Genomic DNA, 22292 nt, shown 5'->3' with positions numbered 1-22292 from the left:
AATATAAGAAAGAACTATAAAAATCAGTTGAAAGAGGCTAAACTCATCAGATGGATAAATACAAATACAAGTGGACATGGTCGGGTAGTTGTACATCCAAACAACAAAAAGACACTAAATACAGATCTGAGAGTACTTGCAGTTACTGACAGCTAGTTCAAAGCCACTAACAACTGATAAAAAAATCTTGCATCTAAGACTAAATTATCAATCCGTAAGCTCCCTTTAGAATTTTATAAATTTTAGATTTTACATTTCTGAGTTATGGGGTTTTATTCATTAAAAAAGGGGGGATTTTCCAGTTTTTGGACAACAACTCAAAAATGCTTTAAGCAGTTCACATGAAACTTTGGTGAATTATTTATAGCTATTGATGTAATCTCCCTATTGATTTTCATAAATTTCAAATATGACATTGAGAAGAAATTGAACTTTATTTGTTTATAGTCTGGCAACAGATTTATTAAGTATTGCGCAACAGCACAGTGTATTGCACAACAGCAAGAAATCTTTAATTGAATATAAATTCAATTCATATAACCGATTTCAAGTTCATTGACTACATTTATTCAGAAACTATAATATGTCAAATATTTAATTACAATCCAAATTCAGACCTGTATCATGCTTGAATATTGTGTCCATTTTTGCCCCAGCTGTTCAGGGTTGGACCTCTGCGGGTGTATCCAGCTGCGCTCAGCGAATCAGTTTATTTCTTAATTAAGAACTCCTTTTTTTCATTCATAAATTACTTTATGCTTCGAAATATAATTTTGCTTGGAGTTGAAAGAGTTGACATGTTGCAATGTACATTTACTCTACATAGTTCTATGGTACCAAATCAAAAGTTTATATAAAAGAAAGAAGTCAAAGATTTCCCATCATAGTTTAGTTACATACATTTTTTTTGTACCTGAGGTCGTTGAATATAGATCATTATATAAATAAGGAGATGTGTTATGATTGCCAATGAAAAAACTAAGGATTTTCTTATCCAAGGAATAGATTACCTTAGCCGTATTTGGCACAACTTTTTGGAATTTTGGGTCCTCAATGCTCTTCAACTTTGTACTTGTTTGGCTTTGTTACTATTTTGATCTGAACGTCACTGATGAGTCTTATGTAGACGAAACACACGTCTGGCGTATTAAATTATAATCCTGGTACCTTTGATAACTAATTTGACTATAAACATAGATAAAAAAGGTACAAACTGGACATAATGCACTAGTTCATAATCAAGTGAGAACAATCGCCTTCATATAGTGCTCAGAATATGACATTCATAAAACTTGTTCAATATCATTAGAGAACTCTAAATCTTAAATACTGAAAGCCACCTCTGATAAGTACACTGTACTATGCAAGATAATGATATAACTGGACTTAAAATACACACAACCTGTAATTAACTGCCTTTACAGCACTTTCGTGCTTTGATTGATTTTTTGTGAACATTTATAATGTTACAGTAAAAGGATAAAAAGATCAGTTCAAAATAGTTGTTGATGACTGTGAAGCCCTCTAGTCTTTTTTGTTTGTTTTTATGTGTGGTGCCTTTTTCATAGACGAACACCCACATCTCCTTTTTTTTGTTAAACTCTTAGACAATTCTGCCAATTAAACTGTTTTTTTTTTTTTTTTCTTTCTAAAAAGTTTTCCTCTTTTCATTGAAATAATTCAAAGCCATTGCTATAGCTTTCAGCTTTTTCACCACGTCAATTTTATCTTTTAATGTCTGCCATATTTTTTATTTACATAAGAGAAATTCTGAAAATAGAATTATAGTTTTTTATTCCACATTTAATTTATTATTGTTCATTAAATCTTTCAGACTTTTTTTATGAAATGTGCTACATTTTTTTTCTGTATGTATTTTTGTCAAGCCTGCCACATTTATGTCGCAAAAGCAAGACATAGTGATCATAGATGTCCGCGGGGGCGTCAACATTAAGGTTCAGTCTGTGGTTAAATTTTTTTTAGACATCAATAACTTTGTCAAACCTTCATGGAATTTTAGGAAATTGGGACAGAAGCTTGTTTAAGACCAAAATACAGTATCCAGGGCAAAAGTTTTAAAAAATATATTAGTTTCATTTTTCTGTATTTCACTGATAAATGGACTTTACATTTAACAAATAGATCACATTAATTACTTTATCAAACCCTCATTGAATTTTATGAAACTTTTGTTAGAAGTTTTTTTTTTTATTAGGTGATTATGTCTGAAACAAACTTTTGAAAATATATTTTTTTATATTTTCAGTATTTTTCTGATAGATGGACTAAGTTTTTGTCTCGCCTTGACGGAGTCAAAATGCGAGACAGAGGTATGCTGTTTCCGGCGACAATGTTTTAATTTGTGATTAGGTCTAGTTTATAGTGAACCACAAGTGGTAGGTCAATCATATTTGGTATGCAGTTGTATTAGCATTGGCACATCTCATTTCCATGGAGTTTTTTGGCTCTGCCCCCTCAGTCATGGTCTATTGACTTTGAAACTTTTGCTTATTTTACATGTATTAGTTTGTGATTAGGTCAGTGTATGGGGAACCACTAGTGGTGGGTCAATGATATTTGGTATGCAGTTGTATAAGCATTGGCATATCTCATTTCCATGGACATTATTTGGCTCCACCCCCTTAGTCATGGTCTATTGACTTCGAAAATATTGCTTAGTTAACATGTATTAGTTTGTGATTAGGTCAGTTCCAGGGGAACCATTAGTGGTAGGCCAATGTTAATTGGTATTCAGTTGTTTAAGCATCAGAACATCTCAGTCATGGTCTATCGACTTTGAAACTTTTGCTTAGTTTACATGTATTAGTTTGTGGTTAGATCAGTTTAAGATGAACTGCTAATGTTAAGTCAATGATATTTGGTATGCAACTTTATTGGCATTTGCAAGTATCGTTTCCATGGACATTATATAGCCCCACCCCCTCTTCATATTTCATTGACTTTGAAACTTTTACATAGTTTAAAAGTTAATGTTTGTGTTTAGGTTTGTTACATGTATTAGTTTGTGATTAGATCAGTTTAAGATGAACTGCTAATGTTAAGTCAATGATATTTGGTATGCAACTTTATTGGCATTTGCAAGTATCGTTTCCATGGACATTATATAGCCCCACCCCCTCTTCATATTTCATTGACTTTGAAACTTTTACATAGTTTAAAAGTTAATGTTTGTGTTTAGGTTTGTTACATGTATTAGTTTGTGATTAGATCAGTTTAAGATGAACTGCTAATGTTAAGTCAATGATATTTGGTATGCAAATTTATTGGCATTTGCAAGTATCATTTCCATGGACATTATATAGCCCCACCCCCTCTTCATATTTCATTGACTTTGAAACTTTTACATAGTTTAAAAGTTAATGTTTGTGTTTAGGTTTGTTACATGTATTAGTTTGTGATTAGATCAGTTTAAGATGAACTGCTAATGTTAAGTCAATGATATTTGGTATGCAAATTTATTGGCATTTGCAAGTATCATAGCCATGGACATTATATAGCCCCACCCCCTCTTCATGGTTCATTGACTTTGAAACTTTTACATAGTTTAAAAGTTAATGTTTGTGTTTAGGTTTGTTTAAAGGGAACGAACTATAATAAGTCAATGGTAATTAGTATGCAGTTGTATTAGCATTGGCACATCTCATTTACATGGAGATTGTTTAGCCATGTACCTCAGTCATGGTTCATTGACTTTGAATATTTGCATAACTTATGTAACTTGTTAAAGTATTGATATTTTAATTTCAACATTTGCATAATCAAATTTACAAATAGGCGAGACATATCTCTGTGATAACAGTTTATTTACAGTTAACATTATATTTACAGACAGACTGGGATTAAACTTTTTTGACATGATAAATTTGTAAACCTTCATGGATATTTATGAAACTTTGACAGAAGCTAATCCGTTCAAGACCGTGAAAAGGTTTGAATTTTTTTAAATTCTGTATTTTACTGATAAATGGACTCACTTTTTAAAGTTATGTCATTGCATTGATAAATCCTAAATTTTGTCTTGAATTGTATTAAAAAGTGTTTCGTAATCTATATATTGCACACCTTACAACCAACCCATATCATTTTGGATACGATAAGCACCCGTGACTGCTATATAAGAACATGAAGAAGGTTACTTAGCAGTTTCTTTTTATTTCTTCATTACTTGAATAAAATATGCTGCAAATTATTTCAGATTATAAATATTAATTATCCTCATGTTTTATTTGTTTATTTTGTGATTTGAACAGAACTTCAGACTATCTATCGGTTTCCCTTAGCAATCCCCAATGTCATTATGATCTGACAATAAAACTGATAATACTAAAAAAAATACAATTCTTTGATTAGCAGATGCAATTTTCAAGACTAAAAGAAGGAGTGTAAATTTCCCGAGCTTATAATGATGGACATGATGATAATACTCTGGCAGACTAGTGGGAAATATAACAGTATGCCTATTTCAGTGAATTTCACAAAATTTTGAGCATTGAATTGTTTAAGAAAATTTGAAAATAACTAATGGCTTTATACCCTTGAAGCAGTGTTATAAGATCTGTTTTAGCTAATTTAATTTCGTAAATTCTTTATAATCATGAATTTCCATGGAGAATTTATATAGCCCTTATATTTAAAAAGGAAATTACAAATTAAGTAGTTTTCCTTGACCTGGCTGTATGTTACATTTAAAGATTCCTAATAAATCTTGGAGAAATTTGTATTTTAAAAGGAAAAATTAACGCCTGTTTAGAAAACTAATTAGAAATAGGGATGAAATCAGCTCAATGTGAGGGTTAGAAGAAAGTATTATAATGAATCAGATGTTTGTCAACAATACATTAAAGATCACAGAGAACAACTTCCAATGAATTAATTACAAATCAACTTTGATCTTTTGGCTGGACACATGTGTTTGTCAACTCGAATTCTCCTATGATTTAATTATCAATGGAACAAAACTTAATAGATTTACTTTACATGGTAAACATTTTGTAGTATGGATGTTAGAATGGTCTATATAGCAAATAAGGAGATATGATTGTCATTAATGAGACGAACTATCCACCAGAGACTAAAGGAGGAAGATGTAAACAAGTATAAAACACTGTATGGCCTTTAACAATTAGCAAAATCTATACTCTATTATATAAATAAGCTATAAAAAGCATGACCAAATGGGAAACAATTCTGTTCATTTTTTATGAAAATATAGAAGTCTTCATATTTTAGATCCAGATGCAATGAATTTATTCTATCTCCCCATAGAACTATATCTTTATATTTTAGATCCAGATGAAATGATCAATCGCCCTATACAACTATAAAACAAGATTTCTATGAGTTTTGTTGTTGCTATTTCCCCACTCCCATTGCATTGTAATATATCCTATACATATAGGTTGAGACAGACAGTTTAGAGAATGTTATAGTGTTGTATGTCCATTATCTTAAACATAATTTTGCTCTTTAAAAATTGTTATCAAAATGATCTTAGTATTAGTATGTTTAAATGAATTGTCTGCAGGATTGAAAGCTGATCTATGAGCAAAAATTCAGGATTTGGGAATATTATACCCTGGAAGGGTACCTCCTAGAGCCCTTGTCTGTATAACTATTTCCTTTTTTTCAGTAAATTTCAGCATCCAAACATTGTTAAGTTTATTGGTGTGTGTTTTGAATGTCATCCGCGGTACATTATTCTCGAGTTATTAGAAGGTGGGGATTTAAAAACATTCCTACGAGAAATGAGACCAAAATCAATGAGTTTAAAGGTAAGATTAATATTACAAGCAGAATTTAGTATACACACTATGGATTGTACTATTTTGGAATTATTCTTCAAGTCTAAGTTTTTCAAAAGACTGACAACAAAATATCCTTCATATTATCATTTACATCCAGTTATCTGTTATTCCAACTTTTTTTTTGAAGAATTATCTAAGAGCCCCTGACCCCCTGTGAAGTTTGTTCTACCCATCAAACACATTTATTTAAATCAAATATCAAAGAGTTTATTTCCAAAGATAATGATTACAGTAATTTCCTGGTATAGTATTAAAGTATCCAGACTGATTTATGCCATTTTTGGGGTTGTTTCAATTCTGATACATATTAAAGTTTGTTTTTTATTTTTTATTTTTTTTATAGGGAAACATGACACCATCTTTGACATGTATAGACTTGCTCAAGATAGCCATAGATATTGCCAAAGGTTGTCAACATTTAGAAGATAAACATTTTATCCACAGGTGAGAAGATATAGTTACAACCAAGAATTGACCAATATAATTTCCTTATGTTTAATGGTGCTTTAAACTTAAGTGTTGTCTAGAAGTAGTTGATAAAAGGTCCATTCAATGATTTTATAAATAATTATTAACTCAATTGTTCTTCCACTAATGTATTGAAAGACTGCTGAACTCAATGATAGGGGCCATTTTGTTTTGTGAGACTTAATTAACAATGATCATCTGGATTAAAGAACATCAATAAAAGTATCATTCCTTTGTTGTAATATTATCTCCCTTTGCAGTTTACAGAAAACTTATTTCCCTGCATACTACACAACACACATAAGGAATTAAAGGAGGTGGAATCAAGTAGTTCCTAGAATACATACATTTATTGTGCACTTTTACATTGGAGAATTAATTGGAAGACAATAAACTTTTTTACGGAAATGTTCTTGATGGTAATAAATACAGCCATGAAATCTAGTTATTCTGTTACTTTGCACAAAACATGATAAACTGATGAACAATGCCAGCTTTATTTAGTTTATTAAACTCTGTTTCAAGGTCTCAGTTCATTAGAAAACAAAAATCACTCCATAAGACATGCCAATTAGAGGATAGAATGTTAAATAATGTCCATATTTGTCTACAGGGATATAGCTGCCAGAAACTGTCTATTAACATGTAAAGGACCAAACAGAAAATGCAAGATAGCAGATTTTGGTATGACAAAAGATATATACAGGTATTTTCTCAAAAATTTTGGTATGGCAAAAGATATATACAGGTACATTCTCAAACATTTTGATAAGACAAAAGACATATACAGGTATTTTCTCAAACATTTTGATAAGACAAAAGACATATACAGGTATTTTCTCAAACATTTTGATAAGACAAAAGACGTAAACAGGTACACTCTTAAAAATTTTGGTATGGCAAAAGATATATAGTATTTAAAATTAAAAAATTCTTGAGGAGTAAGATATTCTCAAACAGAAACGTAAAATATTATTAGTCTTGACAAAGAAACCCTGGAAATATTTAACATAGATATGACATTTGTCTGTTAAGCCTTTGGAAAAATCAAAATATCATCCACTCTGTTAAGTACCTATGTAACAATGGTTATGTTTTTATCAAAGTTTCTTAATCAATAATACTTCATGCCTTATTTATAAATCAAAAGCAATAGTAGTGCAATTTTCACTTTAAAGGTGCTAAGGTACGGTAGAAAATTTTTTGTTTGATTCCTTTTCATTAAAAAGCTCAAACAAAAACATATGAATTATTGAAAAGATAAGTTTGAAGACAAAGTTCATCTGGCAGACTATGTTTTATTATTTCAGGTCAGATTATTACAAAAAAGGTGGTAAAGCCATGTTACCTATCAAATGGATGCCCCCAGAAGCTTTTTTGGATGGTATTTTCTCTACAAAGACAGATGTTTGGTAAATATTTTATTTTTCCTTCTGAGGGGAGTTAACTGAACAGCAGTTACCAAAGATGTAAAGGACATGTGACTTCCGTTTGTCTGGGATGGATTGTAATCTCATTACCATTCCTACTCCATGTCTTTTATTCTTTTTGAGTTTAATGTCACCACACAACACACACTTAAAATTTAAAGTTGACAGAAACTATTTGCTATAAGAATATACCTGTATTGTAATGATAAGAATTAATAGTCACATTCAGAAAAAAATAAGGTCAATAGTCAATTCCATGAAGAGATAAAATTTTCAAAATTCTAGATGTCTTTTCACTTTTTGTGTGTGTTGAACTTGGGTTATTATCTCAATGACATTTACCTGACATCTGTTTTATACATATACATATATATAGAGAGAGAGAGAGAGAGAGAAACAGAGATAATTCCTCTTTTGAAGCCTGTTTGCATCAAGTTCAAAAGGTCAAATCCATAGACTGTAACCTTGAAATACAGCATGTTTAGATCTGGGATTATGTATTGATCTATTACAAACAGTTTTTATACGCCCGTCAATTTTTGACGGGACGTATTATGGTATACAAATGTCCGGTGTCCGTCCGTCTGTCCATCCATCTATCTGTCCGTCTGTCTGTCCGGCGTTAACATGTCGCACCGTAACTTGAGAATGACTTATCCAAATCTCTTGAAACTTAAGATAGTTGTTTCTTATTATGGTCAAACGATCTGTATACTTTTTGGTGAAAATATGATTAAAACTTTTTGAGTTACGGGACTTAGTAACTAAAACAGGTGTGTGTTTTTTTTCACATGTCGCGCCGTATCTCAAAAACAATTTATGATTATTGCTTAAAATTTTACACACTTCTTTGTTATATTAATCTAAAGATCTGTATACTTTTTGGTTTTGATTCAAAATTTTATTTTAGAGATATTGAGTTTTTTGTAAAAAAAAAAAGGAGGTTTTTGCATGTCACGCCATATGTCAGAAACTATTTATGCTTATTGCATAAAAATTCACACACAAGACGACGGGCGTATCATGCGCTCATGGCGCAGCTGTTTATTATAAATTAGTATGAATGAATGAATGAATGAATGAATATTTTAATATTAAAATGCAACCTGACTTATAACAAACAATTATATTCAAATAAACAAGTGATTTTCTGCAAGCCAAAATAGGCTTATGATGCACAGTCATGATATGATACGCATAATGCTTTCATTATTGAAAAGAAAAATAAGTTCAAATTTAGATGAAAATATAGTTTGGCACGATATCAATTGACCACAGGCTGTCTGATAGTAAAACAATCAAAAATAAAGTTAAAAACGTGCTTCCTGTAATTACAAAATAAAGGTTTTTATCTTAGGTTCACTGGTAGCGTATTTAAATCGATGTTGTAATTGTCTCAGATGTCATTGAATAGTGTTGTTCTCAATCTTTCATAGCATTTACAATACAACATAAACTTATCCTCTATGGATTGAGACTTGCACATTTTAAATAGGTGTTGGTCAAGTGGCACAGTTCGAAATGTACCCTTTTCAATCTCTAAAGGTAAAGTTCCACTTCGCATCTGGCAATCACAGATCTTTGTTGTCTTGACAACATTTTTTCAAGTATGGCTCTAAGTTGTAATCAGTTTTAATGTTTTGGTAATTGCATGATTTAGGCGTATCTTCCACAGGCACTTGTCTCAGAAAAAAATTTCCTTTATACCTTAATATAACACAAGGTACTTAACTCGCATTTTTGAAAAATGTCACCCCGTCGCGAAATTCCGTTATATTTCGATTTCTTGTTTGTCAACCCAACTAAAACTTGTTATGCCGTAAATCTAAATTGATTTATCTACACAATGGTGTATAACACGCCCTCCTTTCTTTGTTGGAATCATTCGTAGCAGGCCTACCCAAGTATGTCAAGCGTAATTATTTCATCTACCAACACTTGATTGGAAATGTAAGACTTGCAGTAAAAGGTATCTTTCCACTCACTTTATATATCTCAGTTTCCGATTGGTCAAATTTTATGGGAAGGTCTATAGCTAAAAATAAATATTTCTCTGAGTTATCTGATCTTATCTCATTTTATATGTAAAGTCCAGATAGAGTCTGAATGACATTGATGCAAAGGGAAAATTTGGTCTAAAAATAGAAACTCGTAACTCATTAGACATACCTCAAATAACACTTGTTATGATTTTTTTCACGGAATCTTTTACAAATTTGCTATCTGGATGACAAGTTCTATTCAGACAAGTTTTTTATACAACCCCAAAAAAATTTTTGTGGTCGTATATTGGTATGACGTTGGCGTCGTCGTCGTCCGAAGACACATTGGTTTTCGCACTCTAACTTTAGTTTAAGTGAATGGATCTCTATGAAATTTTACCACAAGGTTCAATACCACAAAAGGAAGGTTGGGATTGATTTTGGGGGTCATGGTACCAACAGTAAAGGAATTAGGGTCCAAAAAGGGGCCAAAAATAAGCATTTTTGTAACTTCCAGACATAACTTGTGTGTTAGTGTATGGATCTCTCTGACATTGTACCACAAGGTTCCATATCACAAAAGGAATGCTGGGATTGATTTTGGGGGTAATTGCCTCAAAATTTTAGGAATTAGGGGCCAAAAAAGGGGCAAAAAATAAGCATTTTTCTAGTTTCATGACAATAACTTGTGTGTAAGTATATGGATCTTTCTGAAATTGTACTACAAGGTTCCATATCCCAAAGGGAAAGCTGGAATTGAGTTTGGGGGTAATTGCCGAAACGTTTAGGAATTGGGGGCCAAAAAGGGGCCAAAAATAAGCATTTTTCTAGTTTCCAGACAATAACTAATGTTCAAGTGTATGGATCTCTCTGAAATTGTACTGCAAGGTACCATACCACAAAGGGAAGGCTGGGATTGATGATGGGGGTAATTGCCTCAATATTTTAGGAATTAGGGGCCAAAAAGGGGCAAAAAACAAGCATTTTTCTAGATCCAGGACAATAACTTGTGTGTAAGTGTATGGATCTTTCTGAAATTGTACTACAAGGTTCCATATCACAAAGGGAAAGCTGGGTTTGAGTTTGGGGGTAATTACCCTAAACGTTTAGGAATTTGGGGCCAAAAAGGGGTCAAAAAACACATTTTTCTAGTTTCCAGACAATAACTTGTGTTCAAGTGTATGGATCTCTCTGAAATTGTACTGCAAGGTACCATACCACAAAGGGAAGGCTTGGATTGAGTTTGGGGGTGATGAATCATAAGGGGGTTCAAAAAATTTGGGGGGGGGGATTTTTTTATTTTTCCTTTTTTTTTTCTTTTAAAATTTTCCATTTTAAGTTGGTTATTTCTGATTTATATTTAAAAGCAAATAATAATGGTATGGTAGGAGATACACACCAAACAGGATGTGTAAATTATTATATAATAAGTATTGTGCAATAGCAAGAAATTTTCAATTGCACAGTATTGCATAATAGCAAGAAATCTTCAATTGCACAGTATTGCGCAATAGCAAGAAATCTTCAATTGCACAGTATTGCGCAATAGCAAGAAATATCCAATAGCACAATATTGCGCAATAGCAAGAAATTGTCAATTGTACAGTATTGCGCAATAGCAAGAAATATTTAATTGCACAGTGTTGTGCAAAAGAAGATACTTCCTATAAATTGCTTATTTCTTGACCAATTTCAATGGGGTTTTATTCTTGAATTCTTGGGGTTCTTTAATATGCTGAATCTAACCGTGTATTAAGTTTTTGGATTTTGGGCCCTGTTTTTAAATTGGTTCACATTGAGGTCCAGAGGGTCCAAAATTAAACTTTGTTTGATTTCATCAAAAATTGAATTATTGGGGTTCTTTGATATGCCGAATCTAACCGTGTATTCAGATTCTTAATTTTTGGTACCGTTTTCAAATTGTCTACATTAAGGTCCAAAGGGTCCAAAATTAAACTTAGTTTGATTTTAACAAAAATTGAATTCTTAGGGTTCTTTGATATGCTAAATCTAAACATGTATTTAGATTTTTGATTATGGGCCCAGTTTTCAAGTTGGTCCAAATCGAGGTCCAAAATTAAACTTTGTTTGATTTCAACAAAAATTGAATATATGGGGTTCTTTGATATGCTGAATCTAACCATGTATTTAGATTTTTGATTTTTGGGCCCCGTTATCAACTTTGTCCACATTGAGGTCAAAAGGGTCCAAAATTAAACTTTGTTTGATTTCATCAAAAATTGAATTCTTGGGGTTCTTTGATATGCTGAATCTAAACATGTATTTAGATTTTGGATATTGGACCATAATAGGTGAATGTCCAATTTAAATTTTTTCAGTTCTTAGACCACATTCATTCTGTGTCAGAAACCTATGCTGTGTCAAATATTTAATCACAATCCAAATGCAAAGCTGTATCAAGCTTGAATGTTGTGTCCATACTTGCCCCAACTGTTCAGGGTTCGACCTCTGCGGTCGTATCAAACTGCGCCCTGCGGAGCATTTTATTTAAATACTTTTTATAATTAATCATTTACTGCGAGTCTTAATTTTCCAATAGAGTGTCAGTAGACGAAATAATTACGGTTGACATACTTTGGTAGGCCTGCTACGAATGATTCCGACAACAAAGGTAGGAATGTTATATACCATTGTGTAGATAAATCAATTTAGATTTACGGCATAACAAATTTTAGTGGGGTTGACCACCGAGAAATTGAAATATATAAAGAAATTTCGCGACTGGGTTACATTTTTCAAAAATGAGAGTTAAGTACCTTGTGTTATATTAAGGTATATAGGAAATTTTTTCTGAGACAAGTGCCTGAGATATCTTCAAACGCATTTAACCACTGCTGTTAAAGGATTTCAATAGATTTGCCCTTAACAAGGTAAGACATGAGTCATGGATCGTTGTTCTGAGTTAAGTTTGGTACTGTAAATTCAGATATTATTGCGTCCATTTATTATTGTGATTTTTCAAAGATGGACAAGAATGCGATTTTAATTATTGCGATTTCAGAAAAATCTACATACAGATCTATGTTTAAGTTATCAAAATGCGAGTTCTTATTATTGCGATACTCGCCTAGTCGCATTATTTGCAATAATTTCTGAATTTACAGTATACACGTTTAGTAGATTACATTTAGTCATGAAAACATAATTTCTGCCCAACTATATGAAACTCTCTTTTCCCTCCAAGAACCACCCACCCACCCACCGATCTCTCACACATTTAATTATACGACCGCAAAAATTAAAAAATTTTTTGGTCGTATATTGGTATGACGTTGGCGTCGTCGTCGTTGTCAGGCGTTGTCCGAAGACACATTGGTTTTCGCACTCTAACTTTAGTTTAAGTGAATGGATCTCCGTGAAATTTTACCATAAGGTTCAATACCACAAAAGGAAGGTTGGGATTGATTTTGGGGGTCATGGTACCAACAGTTAAGGAATTAGGGGCCAAAAAGGGGCCAAAAATAAGCATTTTTGTAACTTCCAGACATAACTTGTGTGTTAGTGTATGGATCTCTCTGACATTGTACCACAAGGTTCCATATCACAAAGGGAATGCTGGGATTGATTTTGGGGGTAATTGCCTCAAAATTTTAGGAATTAGGGGCCAAAAAAGGGGCAAAAAACAAGCATTTTTCTAGTTTCATGATAATAACTTGTGTGTAAGTGTATGGATCTTTCTGAAATTGAACTACAAGGTTCCATATCACAAAGGGAAAGCTGGAATTGAGTTTGGGGGTAATTGCCCAAAACGTTTAGGAATAAGGGGCCAAAAATAGCATTTTTCTAGTTTCCAGACAATTACTTGTGTTCAAGTGTATGGATCTCTCTGAAATTGTACTGCAAGGTACAATACCAAAAAGGGAAGGCTGGGATTGATTTTGGGGGTAATTGCCTCAAAATTTTAGGAATTAGGGGCCAAAAAGGGGAAAAAAACAAGCATTTTTCTAGCTTCAGGACAATAACTTGTGTTCAAGTGTATGGATCTCTCTGAAATTGTACTGCAAGGTTCCATACCACAAAGGGAAGGCTGGGATTGAGTTTGGGGGTGATGAATCATAAGGGGTTTCAAAAAATTTGGGGGGGGGGATTTTTTTTTTTTCCTTTTTTTTCTTTTTTTCCTTTTTTTTTCTTTTAAAATTTTCCATTTTAAGTTGGTTATTTCTGATTTATATTTAAAAGCAAATAATAATGATATGGTAGGAGATACACACCAAACAGGATGTGTAAATTATTATATAATAAGTATTGTGCAATAGCAAGAAATTTTCAATTGCACAGTATTGCACAATAGCAAGAAATCTTCCATTGCACAGTATTGCGCAATAGCAAGAAATCTTCAATTGCACAGTATTGCGCAATAGCAAGAAATATCCAATAGCACAATATTGCGCAATAGCAAGAAATTGTCAATTGTACAGTATTGCGCAATAGCAAGAAATATTCAATTGCACAGTATTGTGCAAAAGAAGATACTTCGTATAAATTGCTTATTTCTTGACCAATTTCAATGGGGTTTTATTCTTGAATTCTTGGGGTTCTTTAATGTGCTGAATCTAACCGTGTATTAAGTTTTTGGATTTTGGGCCCTGTTTTTAAATTGGTCCACATTGAGGTCCAAAGGGTCCAAAATTAAACTTTGTTTGATTTCATCAAAAATTGAATTATTGGGGTTCTTTGATATGCTGAATCTAACCGTGTATTTAGATTCTTAATTTTTGGTTCCGTTTTCAAATTGGTCTACATTAAGGTCCAAAGGGTCCAAAATTAAACTAAGTTTGATTTTAACAAAAATTGAATTCTTAGGGTTCTTTGATATGCTGAATCTAAACATGTATTTAGATTTTTGATTATGGGCCCAGTTTTCAAGTTGGTCCAAATCGGGGTCCAAAATTAAACTTTGTTTGATTTCAACAAAAATTGAATATATGGGGTTCTTTGATATGCTGAATCTAACCATGTATTTAGATTTTTGATTTTTGGGCCCCGTTATCAACTTTGTCCACATTGAGGTCAAAAGGGTCCTAAATTAAACTTTGTTTGATTTCATCAAAAATTGAATTCTTGGGGTTCGTTGATATGCTGAATCTAACCATGTATTTAGATTTTGGATATTGGACCATAATAGGTGAATGTCCAATTTAAAATTTTTAAGTTCTTAGACCACATTCATTCTGTGTCAGTAACCTATGCTGTGTCAAATATTTAATCACAATCCAAATTCAGAGCTGTATCAAGCTTGAATGTTGTGTCCATACTTGCCCCAACTGTTCAGGGTTCGACCTCTGCGGTCGTATCAAGCTGCGCCCTGCGGAGCATTTTATTTACATTTGAGTTGGATTGTCTCCTTCTATTCAGCAGCCGATTGCTGGATTCATATTCATATTTGCACAAACATGTTTTCATCTTGAATAAGGTTGACAGTTAACTTGTTGGAAGTTAACCCTTTGTCAGTCCAATTGTTTATAAAGTTGAAAGATAACTTGTTGGAAGTTCACCCTTTGTCAGTCCAATTGTTTATAAAGTTTGGAAGTTATCCCTTTATCAGTCCAATTGTTAATAAAGTTTGGAAGTTAACACTTTATCAGTCCAATTGTTTTTAAAGTTTGGAAGTTAACCCTTTTATCAGTCCAATTGTTTTTAAAGTTTGGAAGTTAACCCCTTTGTCAGTCCAATTGTTTATAAAGATGGAAGATAACTTATTGTAAGTTCACCCTTTATCAGTCCAATTGTTTATAAAGTTGAAAGATAACTTGTTGGAAGTTAACCCTTTGTCAGTCCAATTATTTATAAAGTTTGGAAGTTAAGCCTTTATCAGTCCAATTGTTTATAAAGTTTGGAAGTTAACCCTTTATCAGTCCAATTGTTTATAAAGTTTGGAAGTTAACCCTTTATCAGTCCAATTGTTTATAAAGTTTGGAAGTTAACCCTTTATCAGTCCAATTGTTTATAAAGTTTGGAAGTTAAGCCTTTATCAGTCCAATTGTTTATAAAGTTGAAAGATAACTTGTTGGAAGTTAACCCTTTGTCAGTCCAATTATTTATAAAGTTTGGAAGTTAAGCCTTTATCAGTCCAATTGTTTATAAAGTTTGGAAGTTAAGCCTTTATCAGTCCAATTGTTTGTAAAGTTTGGAAGTTAAGCCTTTATCAGTCCAATTGTTTATAAAGTTTGGAAGTTAACCCTTTGTCAGTCCAAATGTTTATAAAGTTTGGAAGTTAAGCCTTTATCAGTCCAATTGTTTATAAAGTTGAAAGATAACTTATTGGAAGTTCACCCTTTATCAGTCCAATTGTTTATAAAGTTTGGAAGTTAACCCTTTGTCAGTCCAATTATTTATAAAGTTTGGAAGTTAAGCCTTTATCAGTCCAATTGTTTATAAAGTTTGGAAGTTAAGCCTTTATCAGTCCAATTGTTTATAAAGTTTTGAAGTTAACCCTTTGTCAGTCCAATTGTTTATAAAGTTTGGAAGTTAACCCTTTGTCAGTCCAAATGTTTATAAAGTTTGGAAGTTAAGCCTTTATCAGTCCAATTGTTTATAAAGTTGAAAGATAACTTATTGGAAGTTCACCCTTTATCAGTCCAATTGTTTATAAAGTTTGGAAGTTAACCCTTTGTCAGTCCAATTATTTATAAAGTTTGGAAGTTAAGCCTTTATCAGTCCAATTGTTTATAAAGTTTGGAAGTTAAGCCTTTATCAGTCCAATTGTTTATAAAGTTTTGAAGTTAACCCTTTGTCAGTCCAATTGTTTATAAAGTTTGGAAGTTAAGCCTTTATCAGTCCAATTATTTATAAAGTTGAAAGATAACTTATTGGAAGTTCACCCTTTGTCAGTTCAATTATTTATAAAGTTTGGAAGTTAACACTTTATCAGTCCAATTGTTTATAAAGTTGAAAGATAACTTGTTGGAAGTTCACCCTTTATCAGTCCAATTGTTTATAAAGTTTGAAAGATAAGCCTTTATCAATCCAATTGTTTATAAAGTTTGGGAGTTAAGCCTATATCAGTCCAATTGTTAATATCTCTATTTTCATGATCAAAATGTGTTTAGCTTTCCAGCACTGAAACTTTTTTTCCCCTTTAATCTCCATTTGAGAAATGAAAGCAGTTGTATTATTAAGAAACATTTGATTTTATTTTCCTCCACAGTAATTGTTTTCTTAGAATTGAGACGGAAGCATATTTTCTACTTGACAGCCTGGGTTGATTAAGAAAAATGTCTGTTTATCTCAAATTGTTCTTGATAGGATTTGTTGACTGATAAAGAAGTAAAATCTTGCCAGTTTGAATTTATTTATCTAATTTGATACCAAAAATGCAGATTAATGGTATTAAATGCAAACAATATAAGGCAGTTGTAAATTTTGATTAAGCCTCAAATCAGTTTAGCTCAGAGGCATTTCCTTTTCTTCTCTATTGAATTAGTTTTGAATTTTATATAGTAAGATTAAAGAACGAATATATTTCTAAATTGTAGTTTTAACCCGCACAATTTTATTATGGTTTATAGATAATAGAATAAAAAGGTTTATACAACGATGAATTAACTGATTTTTTTTTATCTATGATACCCAACATTACAAGTTAAAAAGGATTAAATGCCTGTCTGTTTACAATTTGTTGTCACTTGCATTTGGAGAATATATATCTCTCAGTCTATACAATATTCTGTGTGTTTCCCATTATGATTTCCTTGATAGAAGGTTGCTGCCTACAAGGCACCTATTGAACCAATGGTTTCCAAATGCTTCATTGGTATCGTGTCTCCTTTTGCCTTTATTTCTCATTAGATCCTGTTCAATGATGGGTTATTCTCAACAAAATCTTAATAACATAGATTAATAGTTAAGTCAGAAATGAGGATGTAGCAAATATCACAGGAATGGGGACTTGTATAAATATCACTCTTTTATTTGTGTTGCATTAAAACTGCCTTTATTTCTGTATGGAGTACTGACAGTTTTGAAGAAAGTTTTAACTCGATCAACAACTTGAATAATTGCAAAAATAAGAATCAACATTTTTGTAGGAGTAAAAGTTGTTTTTGCTACAATCATTTTAGGAAGAATTAGTGGTACATCCATTAGTGTTCTGTCTTCCATGGGTATAAGCTATATTTAAATGGAATAACCCTGATAACTTCTAAAATTGCATCTCAATTTACTTATTTACTCGATGGCTCCACATAATATCCCCTTCTTACATTTTTGCTTCGCATCACAGTGGGAAGCTATTAGTTTCATTCGATATTCACGCCATCTTGAAATTATTATGTAATACATATTGGTTCTCATTGTTTGCCAGGTGATGATATAAATGTTGTATTGTCTAAAATGAGATGTAGAATTGGGAACATGTCCTAGACAGGAGAAGATATTACATACGGACATAATTACAGTATGGGTATTCATGGGAACATGTCCTAGACAGGAGAAGATATTAAATACGGACATAATTACAGTATGGGTATTCATGGGAACATATCCTAGACAGGAGAAGATATTAAATCCGGACATAATTACAGTATGGGTATTCATGGGAACATGTCCTAGACAAAGATATTAAATACGGACATAATTACAGTATGGGTATTCATGGGAACATGTCCTAGACAGGAGAAGATATTAAATACGGACATAATTACAGTATGGGTATTCATGGGAACATGTCCTAGAAAGGAGAAGATATTAAATACAGACATAATTACAGTATGGGTATTCATGGGAACATGTCCTAGACAGGAGAAGATATTAAATACGGACATAATTACAGTATGGGTATTCATGGGAACATGTCCTAGACAAAGATATTAAATACGGACATAATTACAGTATGGGTATTCATGGGAACATGTCCTAGACAGGAGAAGATATTAAATACGGACATAATTACAGTATGGGTATTCATGGGAACATGTCCTAGACAAAGATATTAAATACGGACATAATTACAGTATGGGTATTCATGGGAACATGTCCTAGACAGGAGAAGATATTAAATACAGACATAATTACAGTATGGGTATTCATGGGAACATGTCCTAGACAGGAGAAGATATTAAATACGGACATAATTACAGTATGGGTATTCATGGGAACATGTCCTAGACAAAGATATTAAATACGGACATAACTACAGTATGGGTATTCATGGGAACATGTCCTAGACAGGAGATAATTACAGTATTGGTATTCATGGGAACATGTCCTAGACAAAGATATTAAATACGGACATAACTACAGTATGGGTATTCACGGACATAATTACAGTATGGGTATTCATGGGAACATGTCCTAGACAGGAGAAGATATTAAATACGGACATAATTACAGTATGGGTATTCATGGGAACATGTCCTAGACAGGAGAAGATCTTAAATACTGACATGATTACAGTATGGGTATTCATGGGAACATGTCCAAGAAAGGTGAAGATATTAAATACAGACATAATTAATATGGGTATTCATGGAGTTCTAGACAGGAGAAGATCTTAAATACTGACATAATTACAGTATGGGTATTCATGGGATCATGTCCTAGAAAGGTGAAGATATTAAATACAGACATAATTAATATGGGTGTTCATGGGGTCCTAGACAGGAGAAGATCTTAAATACGGACATAGTTACAGTATGGGTATTCAAGATCCAATCTGATACCCGATCAATGAATAATTTTGCCTTTATTGGTTTACCTTTCTATATATATAATGTCAGGTCAATTTGTGTTGATAAGTTAGAAGAGGGACAAAGATTAACAAGTTTATGAGTGCTCATCTGACTAAATATGCATACACACCAACACTTAAAACACATATAACCAGTAATCTTAAGAATTTTGTATTCCATGTTATGGAAGAAAATGATATATAACAAAAAACAGCTACGTCAAGACCCCATGATACCACCAAATTGTGCATTAGAATTATTGTGAGAAGATCTGAAATCCATTTAAGCTTCTAATAACAACTTGGTAACGTTGCTGTATAAGAAAACATGAATGAGGATATCCATATACAAATAAATATTACGTCAAAATTGACTGCTAAAAGTGAGATAACCGTATGGAACGACAAACCAAAAAAATTTCAAATCCAAAATGAGTCTTGATTCACTAATACAAACAACAGTGTAAAGTTTATAGTTAATCCAAATAAAACATTCTAGATCTAGAGTATGCCATGTAGAATATTATTATAAGTCTCATAATTGTGGAATGACAAATCTTAGATTTTCAAAACCAAACGGGATTTCTTGAATGACAACACATTATTATTTTGAAATCAAAAGGAAGTTTTTGTCTACGAATCCTAATGTTCTGTTTTAGTTTTGTGGGAATTGGTTAAAGCAAATCTAAGTTTTTGTAGGAAGAATTCATGTTCAAACTACAATATATAGTTTTACCACATATTTATCAAAAGATATCACTACAAGTCTTCAGAAATTGTCTGTGGAAAACACCAAGCAGTCATTTAAAAGATAATTGTCAGATTGCCGTCATTTTAAAGAAAATTGTCACATCTCCGTCATTTAAAAGATAATGGTCACATTGTGTCTTGAAGCAAATAAGTTTTTTCTAGTTGACCTCATGAGAATCAAAGTACAATAACGTATCTATTGATGCTGTTAATGTCTCTTTTGTTAATCATTTATTTTATTCTACAATAAATGAGAAGTTTGCAACATATATAGTCATTGTTAAACTCATTGATGTGTAAAGTTTTTAGATTACCATTTAATATCAAGGTTTTGTCCTTTTATCAATGACTTAGTGTGGGAGTTTTACATAAACCTACTGTACTAGCATATTATCATTTGTATTCCCCCACCGCGGCTGAGGGGGGGGGCATTAAGTGTTACCCTTGTCCGTAAGAACATAAGTCCCAAAATAAGTTTCTGTTCCCTTACTTTAGTTTGCCTCAACCAAATGTTATGAAACTTATACACAACGTTTATTACCAGAAAAAACAGATCAAGTTCAAATTTGGGTGGCGTCACTAGTACCTTTCTAAAGTTATATCCCTTTATAAATGGAAAATTGCTGAATTTTTTCGTTTCCATACTCTAACTTTAGTTTGCCTCAACCAAATATTATGAAACTTATACACAATGCTTTTTACCATAAAACACAGATCAAGTTTGAATTTGGGTGGCGTCACTGTTACAGTTCTCTAGTTATGTCCCTTTACAACTTTATATGCAAGCAGGGATAGCATCTGTGTCTCATGGACACATGCTCCATTTATTTATATATATTTATGTAATGTAATCAACTTCTAGCAAAGGAACCTGCTCAAATACTATATATATAGTGATATAACAATAAATTATTATCCTATGCTATTCATGTACAATATTGATTGAAATTTTACTAAATATTTTACAAGCTATAATCTACATAGACATCTTCATATACCATGGCCAGTTTCAGCTATATGACTTATTATACAAGTAATTGATTTCACATGGAATGATACTGCTTTTATCTCAGAAGACAATTTCTGCTGAATTTTTTTTTTAATTTTACTTTCAGATTAAAAATGTAAATAACATCTATTTTCTTATTTCCAAAATCTATTGATATAAGAATTGAATGCTGTGTTTTTGAAAATTTATATGAAATGAAAGTAAGTGACCATCACATTTTTAGCAAGAATACTTTAAGAGGATTTAGAAAGTAAAAATCTTAGGTCATTGCACTCATTTTCTTACTTAATTACAAAATTGCATTGACTAGCTCTGTATTCTTTTATAAAACTAGATTATCCAGGAACTCTCTATATAAAGCTAAATTTTTCAATCAGACATTTCATTTATAAAAAGTAATCACCATATGTTAAAATCAAATCAATTTTAATGAAAGTTTCAACAAATAATTGCATTTCTCATTTTGAAATTGTATAAAAATAAGGACATGTGGTATGATTGTCAATGAGACAACTATCCACCAGAGTTCAAATAAGTGGATATAAGCAATTAAAGGTCAAATGTACAGTGTTGTCACAAATAGACAAGAATCATTATACTCTTTACAACTTGTTATATTGGCTTCAATAAATAAGTCAGTTGTAAACCTAATTATTTTAATATTTATAAATTATTTGTTTTTCTCCTAAATATGGATGTAACTATTTTGCCACGCGATGTTCAACCCAAAAGATCTAATCAACAATCAGTTATCATCTGAATAGTAAAGCAGCTTGTTTAATTGTAAATTAATTATGGCGCTGTAGTTCTTGTGATTTAATTGGAATGTAATATTTTCAGGTCATTTGGAATTTTGTTGTGGGAAATATTTTCCATGGGTTATATGCCTTATCCAGGAAGGACAAACCATGATGTCATGCAATATGTTACAACTGGTGGCAGGTTGGAAGCCCCTCAGCAGTGTCCACCTGTCATGTAAGTATATGTTTTCATGCAGTCCGTTACAACTGGTGGCAGGTTGGAAGCCCCTCAGCAGTGTCCACCTGTCATGTAAGTATATGTTTTCATGCAGTCCGTTACAACTGGTGGCAGGTTGGAAGGCCCTCAGCAGTGTCCACCTGTCATGTAAGTATATGTTTT

General features: G+C 32.1%; 1 protein-coding gene across 11 annotated transcripts in view; it reads left to right on the top strand.

The window, feature by feature from the left end:
• The window catches only part of LOC127737499 (ALK tyrosine kinase receptor-like), a 131291-nt gene that overhangs the window by 91618 nt on the left and 17381 nt on the right, over positions 1-22292 (top strand). For all 11 annotated transcript variants that reach the window (XR_007999602.1, XR_007999596.1, XR_007999601.1 and 8 more), the window contains 5 exons: positions 5651-5792; positions 6169-6269; positions 6907-6999; positions 7604-7705; positions 21993-22127. Coding sequence is in view for 2 of the 11 variants with exons in the window: in XM_052248288.1 (XP_052104248.1) it covers positions 5651-5792; positions 6169-6269; positions 6907-6999; positions 7604-7705; positions 21993-22127 (573 nt within the window). In the remaining 9 variants the exon portion in view is untranslated. The remainder of the gene's footprint in view (positions 1-5650; positions 5793-6168; positions 6270-6906; positions 7000-7603; positions 7706-21992; positions 22128-22292) is intronic.

This window comes from Mytilus californianus, unplaced genomic scaffold (genome assembly GCF_021869535.1).
Source record: "Mytilus californianus isolate M0D057914Y unplaced genomic scaffold, xbMytCali1.0.p SCAF_4, whole genome shotgun sequence".
NCBI classification, from domain to species: Eukaryota; Metazoa; Mollusca; class Bivalvia; order Mytilida; family Mytilidae; genus Mytilus; species Mytilus californianus.
Note: the sequence above shows the minus strand (reverse complement) of the source record. Positions and strands in the feature narration are given on the sequence as shown.